The sequence below is a fragment of the Nothoprocta perdicaria genome, unplaced genomic scaffold (genome assembly GCF_003342845.1).
Source record: "Nothoprocta perdicaria isolate Ctin4 unplaced genomic scaffold, notPer1 scaffold_343, whole genome shotgun sequence".
In the NCBI taxonomy this organism is placed as follows: Eukaryota; Metazoa; Chordata; class Aves; order Tinamiformes; family Tinamidae; genus Nothoprocta; species Nothoprocta perdicaria.
Genome location: NW_020455581.1, coordinates 126,168 through 141,344, shown reverse-complemented (window position 1 = coordinate 141,344; position 15,177 = coordinate 126,168). Strand labels below are relative to the sequence as shown.

Here is a 15,177-nt window from a genome sequence, read left to right as displayed (position 1 = left end):
GGCGGCGACGCGGCCCCGGCGCGCATGGAGCCCGCGGCGGCCCTCAACGAGAGCGCGGCGCCCTCGCCCTGGCTGCCGGCCCGCGGTGGCAACGCCTCGCTGGCGCTGGCCTCGCGGCCGCCCGCACCCCCCGCCATCAACCCCTGGGACGTGATGCTCTGCGTGTCCGGCACGGCCATCGCCTGCGAGAACGCCATCGTGGTGGCCATCATCTGCTACTCGCCCGGCCTGCGCACGCCCATGTTCGTGCTCATCGGGAGCCTGGCCACGGCGGACCTGCTGGCCGGCCTCGGCCTCATCCTCAACTTTGTTTTCCAGTACGTGATCCGCTCGGAGACCGTCAGCCTCATCACCGTGGGATTCCTTGTTGCCTCCTTCACAGCGTCCGTGAGTAGCTTGCTGGCCATCACGGTCGACCGCTACCTTTCCCTCTACAACGCCCTCACCTACTACTCGGAGAGGACCGTGCTGTGCATCCACACCATGCTGGTGGGCACCTGGGGGGTCTCGCTGTGCCTCGGGCTGCTGCCCGTCCTGGGCTGGAACTGCCTCCACGACTACGCTGCSTGCAGCATAGTCAGACCCTTGACCAAGAGCAACGTGACTCTGCTCTCTGCCTCTTTCTTTCTGATTTTCATCATCATGCTCCATCTCTATATCGAAATCTGTAAAATCGTTTGCAGACATGCCCACCAGATAGCCCTCCAGCAGCACTTTCTGACTGCCTCGCACTACGTTGCTACCAAGAAAGGGGTGTCTACCCTGGCTATCATCCTGGGGACTTTCGGGGCGAGCTGGCTGCCCTTTGCCATCTACTGCGTGGTCGGAGACCCCGACTACCCTTCCGTGTACACTTACGCCACGCTCCTACCGGCCACTTACAACTCCATGATCAATCCCATCATTTACGCCTACAGGAATCAAGAAATCCAGAGGTCCATGTGGGTTCTCTTTTGTGGCTGCTTTCAGTCTAAAGTGTCCTTTCGCTCCCGGTCCCCTAGTGATGTCTAAGTGACTTTTCTCTTTGTAGTAACTGCACAAAGTGACAATCTACTTAGTGAGATATTACAGTGCCTGTCATAAACTTCAACCTATGATGTGAAGTCAGTGGAAACATGCTTAAAGATTAGCACTTTATACATGTTTGTATCTTTGAGAGTGTTCAGGGTAGGGGGGGTTTCAGCTCYGTGGAAAAATAAAGTGGTTGTATATAAATTTGCACATCACATTTGTAAAGTGAAGACATTCCAATACTGCTTAATTAGAGCACCTTATTTCTTCTAGCTGCTGACCTGCCGAAACAGTGTTGCCATTTTGAAGGGCAGAGAGAAAGTAAGTTGTGTGTTTGTGGTGTCTTTGTTTGTGTGGAGGGGTGTGGATGTACGTATGTATGTATGTATGTGTGGAATTATATTTTGCTGCACAATATTGGTAAACTATAACATTTTGTACACAAATAAAACTATTTAAGATGTAATATAATTTTGTGTGTTTAAATGATCYGAGGCATACGACAGCTTGAAAGCAAAGTCCTTTTATTTACTTTTGAAAACTTACCACAGAGTTCTGCCTGAAGAGATCATCAKTTACTACAGAGATGAAATATTCCATCAGGGCAGGTCGCCTTGTTTGTTTGCTTGCTTGTTTATTTTCTCCTTCACCGTGTCACATTTATTGAGCAGCAAACTAACAGAAACCCCAGGCAAATAGGCTGCTGCTCTTTCTCCTGCTTTCCAGCAGCTTTCATCTTTGAGTTACAGGTTCCTCCTTTATGATAATGGCACATTAAAAAGTTACTGAACTGGGGAAAAGAAACAGGTGCCAAGCCATAAACTTTTTTTTTCTCCTCCTTTAGTCTAATACAGATGCAGAATAAAGTGGGAAAAAAAAAAAAGAAAAAAAAAAGTCACAGACTTCTTTCCTGCAGGCTTGTGAGAGTCTACAATAGATTGACTTTCCTTATCACCCACAGGAAACCTGAGTTGTTCCCCCCTGCTTTATTGTACCGCATTCTATAGAAAAATCATTTAAGTGCATCTCTGCTGTCTCCTGTCTCTGGGGAGCAGGGTGCAGTTTTCTGGCAGCCCCGGGGCTTGGTGACTTCAAAGAGGGTATCAGAGGTGAGTGTTGCTCAGGGTTGGAAACTTGTTTACTCAGAGTCAAACTCACAGGTGACTGGCTTTTCTGGAACGGCAATGTGCACGCAGCAGGCTTCAAAAAGAGCGTTGGGACTTCTTTATTTATAGCTGCTTTACATTTACTTTACAGTTGTAGTTTGCAACTTGCATTTTGGCTTGTACTGCAGGGCTGAAACACATTATCCCTGTGCAAATGATGCCACAGAAAGAGCAGGAATAATGTGTTTCCAAACTTAGGGCTGGGCAATGGGCCTCACGCATTTGCCTCCTGGCAGCCACAAGGACCCAACAGACCACAAGGAGGCTGCAAAGCTGCATTTATGCCTGAACAGCAGGTACTATGACAAACTCTCCGAGTTCACCGTTAATACAAAAACGTCTCCTTTTAAGTGCAATGTGATCAGCAAGCCGTCTTCCAGACTCRTTATTTTTACCGGTAGGAGTTGGGTACCAGTCGACAGAAGGGCTGGAAGTCCAGCGAGCAAACTGCAGTAATCACAGACGTGACAGGGTGATTGATTAAGAGAGTCAGGCACTCGCTTCCCCAGAGAGCTGTTGCACTGATGTTGTAAGTGTGATGTGAAACAGAGCTCGAGACAGGTCAAAATGCCTATCAGATTAACCATTCTATAGTTGCTAGTTAAAAAAGATGCTTTTCCCCCTCTCTTACGAGCCTCCTGAAGCTGTAAGCCCCCAGAATTTTTAATCTCTTTGTTTCTTAAGTTCTTTGTTATTCCTAGACTTCAGTAGAACTGCAGCAACCGAATTGCAAGAAGCGTTGTTGAGCCACAGGTGCTGAGTTTGCACCTAGATTTTAGCTGCTCCTAGGGCTCCTGTGCAGCCTCCTGAGGCCGGTACTTGCTCCAAAAGCCTCCGGGGAGACTTCTTGTGCCGACACTTGGACATCCAAGGCAAGTAGACGGAATTTACTGGAAACCATCGCAGATGCCCATAATCCTACTAGGCATTTGCTTCACCGTGAGTTCTTTGAGCAGCTGCAGTTTGTGTAAAAATCAGGTACAGAAAATGTAGACAGAGAGAGTCCCCCTTCAGTAACAACACACTTCCTACAAGTCATTCAAACCCTCCCTCCTCACTGCAACTGTGCATGTCAACGTTTTTTAGATCAACGTGCGCTTGCTTTTCTTACCACACGAGCCCATTTTTATTTTAGCACGACTGCCAGGAATATGCTCTATCTACAATATAGCATTCTGCTTTTAAAATTCTTCTTCTAAAATGACAATACTTCAGAAGTGTTTTAGATAAGCGTTCTTCCACTCTTCTGAGAGGCACTTTGGCGCTACAGTGATCTCAGCCATTCACACTGTGGAAGGAATACAAATTTTATGTTTTAACCCATGCCATTTTAGAAAACTTCTGCTGACTTTTCTCCTCATTTCTGGGCAATACTAATGCAAAAAGGGGAGAGAGTGTTTTGGTTTGGTTTTGGTTAGCCCGGTGGATGGAACTGATATAACTGCAGTAAAACACAGCCTTTCAGTTGCCAGAGAGCGCTGCTCTGCAGGACTACCTGAGCAGAATAACATAACGCGGGCTGCACAGGCTCTGCCTCCCCAAACCACATCCCACCTTGAACAAAAAGAGGAGCTGCAGCCCTTGCCTAGATTCAGAGAGGAAATCCAGGAATTTTGTCCTGCATGACACCTGCATTTTTCTTGCTGAACTTTCTTATTAAACAAACCAGGCGCACATTTACCTGAGGAAATGCTGTGGCCTTTGCAAGATCTGGCCACACAAAGCCTCCTGTATCAGACTGAGGAGTTTTTCCCTGATTCTGAGGTGATGTTTGGAGGCCGGATAAAGAGCCACCTCGGAGGCTCCGGCAGCAATGCCCCATGGAGGGCTCCCTGCTCGGAGCCCGCTGGCATTCCCGCTGCTTGCCACGGAGGACAAGCACCTACCACATCTGATCCYGTGTTCACGAGAGCCAATGGGCAATTTGGTCTCCATAAAGTCTGCCGAGCTGTCAAACCTGCCACCGATCCCGGTGGGCACAGACCTGTCCTTCCGAGCGTGGACCCACGAGCTTGCTGCTTTTAAGGTCCTCGCGGCAATCGCGTGGTCTTTCGGGGACGAAAGCACCCACAGAGGTGGGTGCAAGGAGGGGACCCGATGCTTGATAGTGGTTTGGTAGCATCTGCAGCCTGCACTAGAAGTGGAAATGAGATTTTGAGCCTTGACACCATTAAAAGTCCTGCCCGTGCTTTATTCTGAAGCAGATATAACCTAATATCAACGTAGGCCTGCGAGGCAGTGTGCACGCTTCTGTGCCGGAGCCAGGGCAAGCGCAGCAGCTCATTGAGAAAACTCCCCACTTTGCCACAGGGAGCCCTCGGCATCTGCTCCGGGTTTCATTAGCAGCCAATGCCTTGTCATCACAAACAGCACAAAGCCCTGGGAGACGCTCAGGGCCTCTCCAGCCCAGGTGCCGGATGGTTTATCCGCCCGAAGTGCCTCTCTCCGAGCATCTCTGGCACTTCACTTAGCAACAGGGTCAAGAGCATGATGCAAATGAGTAAGAAATGGGCAGGAATTGCCCCTAAAGCCCCACGCAGAGCTTTGTTTCCTGCAGGATTTCTGYTGAAACCACGGGTGTAGCGCCGCTGTGAATGGAAGGAGAAAGGCTCCACAGGCTGCTTTGTACATTAAAAAGTCAGCTGGATTCAAAATCAAGGTCAAACTCCCTATTTAACTAACCAAACAGAAAGACAAAAACACTTTCAAGCTTTTAAGCCTAGGGAAGTGAGCGTGTACATATTTTTATCAGACTAATGATCCCCAGGTACGAAGGTGCACGCGGGAAAACAATAGGAGCTCTAGTGGCAGTTCTGCCAGTATAACTGTAAAAAGAGGGGTTTTTTTATTATTTTGGGGTTTTTTTCTAATGAGGTAAAAATCATTTCTGACAGTGCAGCTCCTCAGTTGATTTTTATGGCATTAATTTCAAAAGGAAAAGAAATAAAAGAAAAAATAGCGTCTTTCTCCTCTCACTGCTTCACAAAGGAGCCCTGCAAATCATRGGCATGCAGGGGTCATCTCCAGCCCTGCCTGTTCCCTGACGCTCTGTGGGTCTCCTCACTGGGAAGGACACCTGGATAAGCTCCCTCTCCATGGGGAGGACACCTGGACAAGCTCCGGACTCCTGAGGAGCATGCGGAGCTGCAAGCCCTGGATCAGCAGGGATGCTGGGGACAGCAGCTGGRTGAGGAGAGGCACCTCTGCTGTGTGGGTGCCAAAGGCTCTCTGCCAAAAAAGAAAAAGCGAGGGCACCAAAGCAAYGGTGCGAGCTCTGAGGCTTGTGCCCGTGAACCAGAGAGCTGCAGCACGTGATGGGTCTTCTCGATGCTGGGACATTTCTTGGAGACTCTTTCTCCAATGGATGCAGGGCAGGGTATGAGCGTGTTCCTGGTCTCACTCGCAGCTGTGAGTGAGGATCAGGGTCCTCAGGGTCTGTGACGTGGCTCGTGGGAAGCCTGGATGCCTGGGAAAACGTTGGAATGAGGTCCTGAGCGGTGCGAATAGGCATCATCTCAGCGCAGGGCCTGGGGTCGCAGCCTCTGCCCACTGCCCATGTGCCCAGGGCTGGGTGGAACCAGCCACCAGAGAGGACACCAAGGGGAGCCCATTCTGAGTTCAGCTGTACATCCCTACACCTAAATCCCCTAGTAATTGCAAATTGGAATCAAGAAAGCAAATTCTTGTGAATTAAGCTCCTGATTCTGGATTTGTTGTGCTTTGCTTTACTCAGAAAGGAAAGAGGACTGCTCATTTTCCCCATTTAGTGTGGAAAATCTGCAGGACTGCAGCCTGACAGGCCAGAATTTAAAAGATATGTCAGTGCTTACAAGTGAGCCTTTAATCTATAGGATCAGTGAGACCTATAGAAAGAGCACTAAGGCCTCATATTGCCAAGACCTTCTCTTGGCCAAGGGGCCGGTCTGGCTGTTCCCAGCCCCAGCACAGAGCTGGGCCAGGAGCAGAACAACCTGCACTGGCTCAGGGAAGAAGTTCAGACCCAGGAAAAAAACACTTTTTTTGTGGGTGTTGGTTTGTTGGTTTGCTCTGATTTTTTGTTTCCCTTCCCTCTTGATGCTCTCTGRATCTCTTGGCTTTTAAGAGAGGCTGCTTCAGGCTGAGTTTCTCCCCCATTGGCCTGTTCATTGCTGGGCTGATGAAGTTCAGTGCTAAATTCCTCCTGGTGAGGTTTGGAAAAAAGAGTTTTTAAAGGGAGCTTGATGTCCCCTGCCCTGTCTATCATAGGAGAAGACATATTTTGTACAGACCAGTGCTCATTTTCTCTCTGGCATGCAGGTTAATGATTGCATTTACAAAGGAGGCAGAAGAAAGTGGCTTGTGAAGCATTCTCTGATACGCTGATTGTTTGCAKACAGGTTGAATCTTCTGCAAAATGCAATTAGGTCTTATGACACATTTTGAAAGACTACATTTTTCTGATCCTCACCCTTGGTGACACGTTATCCTTTGCATCACAGCACTAATTTGATTGTGCATCTTCAGGCAGCTACAACTTGTTGTTTCTGGCTGTTGTTGCTTTTCATGGAAAGAAGTCTGCTCAGGTAATATTAGATTATTGTCAAAAGAAGTCCATGTTATACAAAAGTTACCCAAAATTAGTCAACATGGGCACCTTGCTTCTTCCCGGTAGCAATCTGCATTTCAGTATTATTCTTCATATTTTTTCTTAACTAGTAGGAAGTTTGGGCTGTTTCTCCTAAAGTGGTTTTCATTTTTCTCCAGAGTGGTGCATGCTATTTTAAATGTAGTTGTGCAGAAACGGATAAAGGAAACAGAGCACGGGGTGGAAATAAGCTAAAGGCTGGGCCATCCTGTATGTGCCCTGTGTAGGAGCATTTCATGAAGAGTTCCTAGAGAAAAGAATAAGTTTAGCTGAATTGTGTTATCAAAACTGATGCCTCAGAGAGCCTTTTTGCAGGAAGTTCTCCATGTGAGGAGGAACTTCTTCCCTGTGAGGGTGCCAGAGCCCTGGCACAGGCTGCCCAGGGAGGCTGTGGAGTCTCCTTCTCTGGAGATCTTCCCAATCCGCCTGGATGCCGCCCTGTGCCCCGTGCTCTGGGTGTCCCTGCTGGAGCAGGGGGTTGGACTGGATGATCTCTGGAGGCCCCTTCCAACCTCAACCACTGTGTGGTTCTGTGAGTTTCTCTTGCATYTGAGGTGACTGCGCTGTTCCCATTGCAATCTTGCAGTCATTGCAGTCACCCTCCCATCGGGACAGGGCAGGGGCGGCTGCCAAAGCGGAGGGCGAACGGGAGCCGGGGGTGCTGCCCCCCAGCCCGGCTCCCCGGGAGGCTGCACGCAGTTACCTGCACCCTTGATCCATCAAATAAGCAAAGTCCTGCCTTCTGCTGCCACGTCCTTTGTGCYGCAGCCCCTGGCAGGTGTCTCTGCTCCTGGAAGTGTCCCACTGGAGAGAGCGACGGTGGAAACGCTTGTGTGTTACATCCCTCCTGGCTACAAAGGTTGGGGTGGGAGGGATTTCAGGGTCTGTTTTATCCACTCTCTGCTCTGACCTTTCAGGGAGCCTGTGGAAATGGGCGTCATCCCTCTGGCACGTTTTGGGAAAGCTGGAGTTAAAGCAAAGAGTCTTCACGAAGGTGGGTCCCCAAAATCATCACCCAACTCAGCTGATTTTTACCACGGTAAATAGGGAGCAAATACGGGAATCGATATGTAATAACGTGGCAGGTAACAAGCTGAGGAGTGAGAAACTGCATGTGTCCATCCGGGATGGATCATATCAGACAAAATCGATAGCTGCATTTGTCAAAGCTATAGATTGATGAAGACAGTAGGCATTCATCTAAATTATAGTAACTTTCGATGCAGAACCTTGTAGAAAGCCTAGAGGGAGGCCATCTGCTCGGGTGTGTGTGCTATTGGGTTTGAATTTACTAGTTAGAACTTTAAACTAGTTTTAAACTAATGCTCTGCTTTCTGTGACCTCTGAGGGAAGCTGGCATGGTGGCTTTTGGATGAATATCACCTGATATCTATAGAGTTGTGCCATGTGAGGGACACACACGATCCTCCCTTCATCAGGTATCGCTGCCCAGGTCTTGATTTGTTTATTTTTAACCCCAACTTTGGGCAGTTATCAGTAAAGTTGTTGAATGTCCTGGTGCTTAATGGGCAGTGGAGACTTTCAGGCTCAGGGAGAGCCAATGGTGCCACAYGGAAACGGGCTCCCCCGTCACCCTGTGCAGCAAAAGCCTTTAGATGTCACCAGCTCTGAGCAACTTTGCTAAGAGGAGCATCGCTTGGCACTGCCCTCCCATGAGCCCCACGGATGAAATGGGCTGGGGAGGGCAAGGACCAAGTGAAGACCTATCTGGTTCGATGGCCATGACTGGTGTGATCCTGCTGCTGTGTAGCCACCTCCCTGACAAAATACGTTGTCCTGTGGGTGTATTTACTTTCTGGTGAGCAAGTTAATCAAAGTGTTTAGCCTAACCATGTGCTTGGCAGTAAGAGTTTKTGTTACTTTACGGCTGTCTTTTCATATTGACTTTCCCTTGAAGAGATGGTTGGGGAGATACTGGATTTCTCTTTCCGTGCTGTTAAAAATGCTGATGTTGTTAGAAAGGTATGCGACACTGAAAGGTATGTGACATTGAAAGGTATGTGACACTGAAAGGTATGTGACATTGAAAGGTATGTGACACTGAAAGGTATGTGGCACTGAAACCTGTGCAGTTATTAGTGACAACAAAAGTCTAACCAACAGCCACCTAGCCAAAAGAAAATGAGCAACTTTACAAAAATAATCTGTGTGATTTTTTGCACTAAATAAACTAAAAAACTAAATAAAAGTTGTGGTAGGAAAATCAGCACTTAAACAAGCTGGTGAAATCGCAGGAGCTGCTGCCTCAATATCCGGCTGCTGCTAAAGGTGCAGCTTCGACTGTTTGCGTGGAGAAGTTCACGAGGAATGGAGATGTCATTTAATTTAAATGCTGTCAGTGGCCTCTATTCACCTCAGTCATATTTATTTCTAATGGATCTGGCACCTTGTCCCAAGGCAAGTCTGCACACGGCCGTCCTGCTGGCCGTGACGARGAAGCAGAGCTGGTCTTGGGGAGCACCAGGGTGCGAGGCCTTCAGCCAGTGGGTTCCTCAGGACATTGGGGTGATTTGAGCATGGAGGAGTTTTCCTGCTCAGCCTTGGCTTGTGCTTCCTGCTCCCTTATGCTGAGAGACGGACCAGGTCCTTTAAACAGGACCACATGAAAACTGGGACTTAAGTCTGGCTCTTCCCACCAAGTAGGGGAGATCGCCCTTGATGACCTGGTGCTCCCCTTGCTCTGGTCATGCTGGGAGCTGCACCATGTGGTCCCAGTGCGTATTCACACGAGCCTCTTGGGTTCCCTTTGCTCTCCAAYGCTTGGGGTTTTGTGCAAGCAAGGGGAAGCTGCCTAGGCCCAGTTTGCAGGGGTGTCCTGGGCCTTGGGCATGATGGCTCCGGGGGTCCCGGGCTCCCAAGCCGTGCTGTCCCCTTCCCCCAAATCACTTCAGGTTTCCCAGGTATTTGTGGGCTTTTGAAGTGCCTACAAGAGCTAACAAGCTCCCTGGGGTTGGGACTGCCCCGTGGTTTGCAGGGAGCTGGAGCGCTGAGCACGGGGACGTAGCGCTGAGCCCAGGAGCACCGTTCTCTGGGGCGTGAACCCCCCCAAGCAGCGCCAGGCTGGCAGCGGGAGGGCTCCTGGCTCCGGCTATGGAGTCCTGGCTCCAGGAAGCCACCAGGATTCGGGATTTTGCTCCTTCTTCCCTACAGCTCACGGCCTTGCCAGCGTGGGAATGGAGCTGGGGCGGCAGCCGTGACCCCCGGCYGTCACTGCAGCCCATGGACAGAGTGTGATTCCCATGGGGCTGGGCCTGGCTGCTCCAGGGTATCCCGTGTTCATCCCATAAAAAGCAGCAGGATTTGCTCCTTTTCTCCTGTTTCCTACACCGGCAGGGAGGTGCTGCCACCTCCCGACACTGTCCCCAGCGGAGCCGGAGTCAGCTCCGCTCTGCTCTCCTTAAGGGAATCAGCAAATTACCCGTACGATCCCTATGATCCCTCCGTTTCTTTTCATGGGCGGTTTGGCAAGCAAACAGTGGGAGACCGAGGCATTAAAGCCATAAAGTGATCTGCGTGTAATCAGTAATTACCATGAATCAAAAACTCCTTCAGTTCAGCYGGTTATTAATGCCCTGATATTGTAATTCTCCTGGCTGGCAAGAAAAGAGCCGGAAAGTGCTCGCTTTCACCGGAATGGCGAATAATATCCTGCTGTGAGTGTAATACTTGCAGCAAGCGGTTTAGYGACCGCATAAATCCAGCTAATGAAATTTATGTAGGAAATAGGGGCTATTAAAAATGTACAGGGGAGGGAAAAGAACATAGGAGCAAGGCAGGGCTTCCTTGGYACCTCTCTTGAAGCCCCATTGGGATGTTGGTCCTGGACGCAGCGAGGGAAGTGCCGGCTCCCGGTCGGACCTGCTCGTGGCTCCTATGAAGCCTTYGCAGCACCTTGGGTTTCCTTATGGGCTTTGGAATCATAGCCCGGAATAGTCATTAAAACGTGGGATGGAAAATGGAAATGATGTTTGTATGGGTCCCCTGGACCACAGCAAAGGTGGACACAGAGCAGGCCTTCGGCACCGTGTGAAACCTGTGAAAGTCTTCACAACCACAACATGAGGCACCAAAAGCTCCACAGGAACTTAAGGAAAAATTTCTTAACAGTGCCAGAGCCCTGGCACAGGCTGCCCAGGGAGGCTGTGGAGTCTCCTTCTCTGGAGATCTTCCCAACCCGCCTGGATGCCGCCCTGTGCCCCGTGCTCTGGGTGTCCCTGCTGGAGCAGGGGTTGGACTGGATGATCTCTGAGGTCTTTTCCAACCTCAACCATCCTGTGATTCTGTGAAAACCTTAGGCAGGCAGGCAAAGGTGCCTTGGCTCCCTGTGGGATGAGCAGTCCTCCCTGCACCAAAAACCGCCTCCTACTCCTTGCACCCCAATTTAATGGGATACTATTTCATCTCTTACTGGCAGCTAATATTTAAAGGCTGTTATTCACAGGGCAAAATGAACAGCAGAACCAGCACTGTGTCTGTCATTTTTGCTCCTTTAGTAATTTTTCTCTTCCATTTACCTCTTAATCTTATTCTGTGATGGCTCCTTCGCTGTCACTACTTTGTCTTTTGAATAAAACCTGCAAATAACCAATTCTGCAAATCCTTAGTCTCCCCCTCCGGCTCTGCTATCCATTGTCTCATGCTACTTCTGTAGGGTTTTTTTTTCTTTTTTTTTTTTTTTTTCATTCTTTTTTCATTCCCATCCTTTACCAGTCACAGATTGCGGTCGGGAACAGCTTGACGTTTGACAGAGGCTCCTTCCTCTTCCTTGACATCACACCTCATCCCGGGCACGTTGTTGCTGCTACAGACTCGGAGTCTTTGCTTTCAACCAGCTGCTGTAAGTGCACAGAAGCAAACACTGCAATCTACAAACAGGTCAATATAGAAAATCTGATTTAGTGTCTTACAAGACAACGCAGTCAATAATCTRTTACACCCCTAATCACTCGCACAACCAGCCCGGCAGCCTCCAAAGGCGCTTCCACCACGTGAGAGGACAGCTAGGAAGCCCAGGCACAGGGATGCGCATCCCCGAGACGGCCAAGGCTTCTCCTGGAGTCCACCTATAAATGCAGGTATTCCAATTTGACAGGCACTTCTCACCACCAGTGAATTGGTGGCGCATTAGTGAATTCACTGATGTGAATTCATTAGTGAGTTCGTTAGRGGATTYCGGTAGCAGGAGCCCAGGTGCTACGGCAGGAAGCTGCAGCTGTGGCAGGAGGCCAGAATCCTGACYGAAACCTTAACCGAGTTTAGCTCCTGCCTTTAACTTGGGCACTGTCCAGTGCTTTGGCTGCCCCGGCTACTAGTTTGGAAACGGTGCTGTTCATCACCAGGGCCAGTAACAGCCCTTTCACAGAATCACAGAGTGRTTGAGGTTGGCAGGGGCCTCTAGAGACCCTCCAGTCCAACTCCCTGCTCCAGCAGGGACACCCAGAGCACGGGGCACAGGGCGGCATCCAGGCRGGTTGGGAAGRTCTCCAGAGAAGGAGMCTCCACAGCCTCCCTGGGCAGCCTGTGCCAGGGCTCTGGCACCCTCACAGGGGAGAAGTTCCTCCTYWCATKGAGATGGAACTGCCTGGGTTTCAATTGTACCCATTGCCCCTTGTCCTGTCACTGGCCACCACTGAGAAGAGCTTGGCCCCCTCCTCGCTATAAGCCCCTCAGGTACTTACACATATTGATGAGATCCCCTCTCAGCCTTCTCCAGAGAAAGCAGGCCCAGCTCAGCCTCTCCTCATACCAGAGATGCTCCAGTCCCTTAATCATCTTTGTCGCTCTCTGCTGGACCCTCTCTAGGAGCTCCACGTCCCTCCTGTCCTGGGGAGCCCAGAACTGCTCCCACTACTCCAGGCGGGGCCTCGCCAGAGCTGAGCAGAGGGGCAGGATCCCTCCCTTGACCTGCTGGCAACATCCTCCTGATGCTGCCAGGATCCCATCTGTCAGGAAGGACTTTTGTCAAGAGCTGGGACGGGGGCAGAGCAAGCCTAAAACACAGGCCCGATGGGGCAGTGAGGAGATGATCCTCTCCTAACAGGCAGGGCCTGGACACTGCCGGCTGCTGCTGTGACAGTGCAGGCTGCTGCCCRCAGTATCCACCAACAAAACTGGCCCATTAGAGAAAATCTACAAAGTTCCTGCTGTGAACAGTAGCTGCTTTGCAGTTGTTCTAGATCTTGTTTATAAAACACCCAAATATTTTAGGCTACAAGCTCCCCCTCCTTTCTTTTTCTTTAAACATCCCACATGCACTCTGATACGCAACTTACTGATTCAGAGAGCCACAGGGAACAGGGGCTCAACACTCACCGTCACGTGCAGGCCACATAAATCCTTGACAACCCAGGATCTCTCAGTTACACCAGCGAAAGAGAGGCTTCAGTTGAAAAAGCAACACCGATGGACATTTAAAATGAACCATTTATTAAATCAAACTGTTATTTTAACAGTTACATAAGTTACACAGCATGTTTAAGTCAGAAGATTTCACAAGGAAAAAAAAATTAAACTTTAATATGCAGGCAAAAATAGTACCACACAATATGTACCTGGGAAGGAGGAAGGGGAAAGGGAATCTCTAAACATTCAAATAAGGCCATAATTATTTAAAAACAACAATAAAACAATAATAAACCCCCCAAAGATCCATTTTCCTTTCAGTGTGTTCAGTGCTGCTAACTATATGTACTTTTAGTGTACAGATGTAATCGAGGCAGTGRTATCTTGATAGCTTAATGTTTTTAAAACATTATCAAAAGTGGAATAAGGCTCATTAGTACATACAGCTGCCCTTGGAATGTCAATCTCAGTTGCCTTCATTAACTTAAAATTCACAAAGTGCACAGTTAAGATATGCCAAAAAATTGAAACTGCTACTCTACCAACAGCTGCCCATGCTTAATACTTAGTGGTCTATTGGAAGAAAGTATGTTCTTTCAAAAAGATGTGTAAGAAAAGCCACCGTAAAACATTTAGTTTCAAAGATGCACTAGGAGTTCTTGTGTAAACTGAAAAGTAGAAAAACATGGATTAATTATGTAAAGAAAARAATACAAAAAACACTAGAAATGACCATCAAACTTTCAAAGGACAAGCACCACAATGGACATTAGCATTCGATTTTGCAGTGTACAGCAATGTGATCGTTTTACTCTAGCCAATCCACTTCGTCAAACTCTGAATCGTCCTCCGAGTCGCTGTACTCCACAGCGATGCGGCGGGACAGGATGGTGGCAACATCGTTCTCAATGCGCTCGTGTTTCGCTTCCTGCTCACGCTGCTCCTCCACCTTGCGGAGCTGGATACCTGCAGAACAGCAAACCACAGGCGGGACACCGTCATTCCTTATCCTTACACAAAGCGTAAGGCAGCACAAAGAACGCACACTGGTCATATGGGAAAGCTAAATGGTAGCGGCCGAGTTAAAAACACGGCAGAGCCTGTGCATTTGGAGTTTATACTCAGGAACCATAGATGAACACAGTCTAAATCAGATCTAAATGCTCCCTGTCGTCAGCTGAGAGYAAACACAAGCCCAGGGACTTAGGTGGAACCTAAGCTCTGATACATGCCTGAGCCTTGGTTTCTTGGGCAAGGTTTGGCCAAAAGCTTTTAAAAGTTCATGTAAATTATACCCGCAGGCTCCTTTACTTAATCTTTTTGCTGACGTTTTCTACTAACACTAAGAAATACCTTGCAAAGCTTCAATACCGTTATCTCTTCAGGCACCTAAAGGTGCTTTAAAAACTATTCTGAATTAGCATTATAATGTGTCCATTGATATGAAGGAATAACACTGTTTTTGCAAAAGTTGCAAAAAGTACATTAGGGAATCAGAAGAATGAAGCCCTCAAAACATTTAAGAAAGAYTGACTCTTCAGAAACCACACGGTCAAACGGCAGCACTCACAGTGCAAAGATCAGGTTAACAGCTGTAAGTCTTAAGCAGCAACTTCTGAATGTCATTTACATGTTGCTGTAACGTAACAACATTCAAAATTCACATGTCAATGGATGTTTTGCCCTTATCTAACCCAGTCTGTGAAATGTTCTGTTTTGGACTTCGAGCTGATCTGTATGTCATCAGAACTAGGAACATTCCCAGGCAAACAGACTGAAGGGATGATCCCAACAGATCATCTCTGAACACAGGTACATTTCCTTACCGACCTGCCACAGAGGACCAGAGAAGCTGGTTACTGCAGTCAGAGGCTGAGAAGAACCTGTTTGCCTGGCCATGCAGAGATCAGAATTCACAGAATCGCACAACGGCTGAGGTTGGCAGGGACCTCTAGAGACCATCCAGTCCAACCCCCTGCTCCAGCAGGGACACCCAGAGCACGGGGCACAGGG

At 48.8% G+C, this 15,177-nt stretch overlaps 2 protein-coding genes across 2 annotated transcripts in view; one reads left to right on the top strand and one right to left on the bottom strand.

The window, feature by feature from the left end:
• The first annotated feature begins 24 nt into the window (after window positions 1-24).
• On the top strand, window positions 25-1,046 carry GPR6 (G protein-coupled receptor 6). The gene has a single exon (XM_026043977.1). It carries the CDS (start codon window positions 25-27, stop codon window positions 1,009-1,011), a length of 987 nt encoding a protein of 328 aa, XP_025899762.1. The 3' UTR covers window positions 1,012-1,046.
• A 12,182-nt stretch (window positions 1,047-13,228) lies between these two features.
• WASF1 (WAS protein family member 1) overlaps window positions 13,229-15,177 on the bottom strand; it is a 71,859-nt gene continuing 69,910 nt past the window's right edge. Inside the window, exon 8 of the mRNA XM_026043965.1 lies at window positions 13,229-14,174. Coding sequence (XP_025899750.1) covers window positions 13,973-14,174 — 202 coding nt within the window. The 3' untranslated portion in view covers window positions 13,229-13,972. The remainder of the gene's footprint in view (window positions 14,175-15,177) is intronic.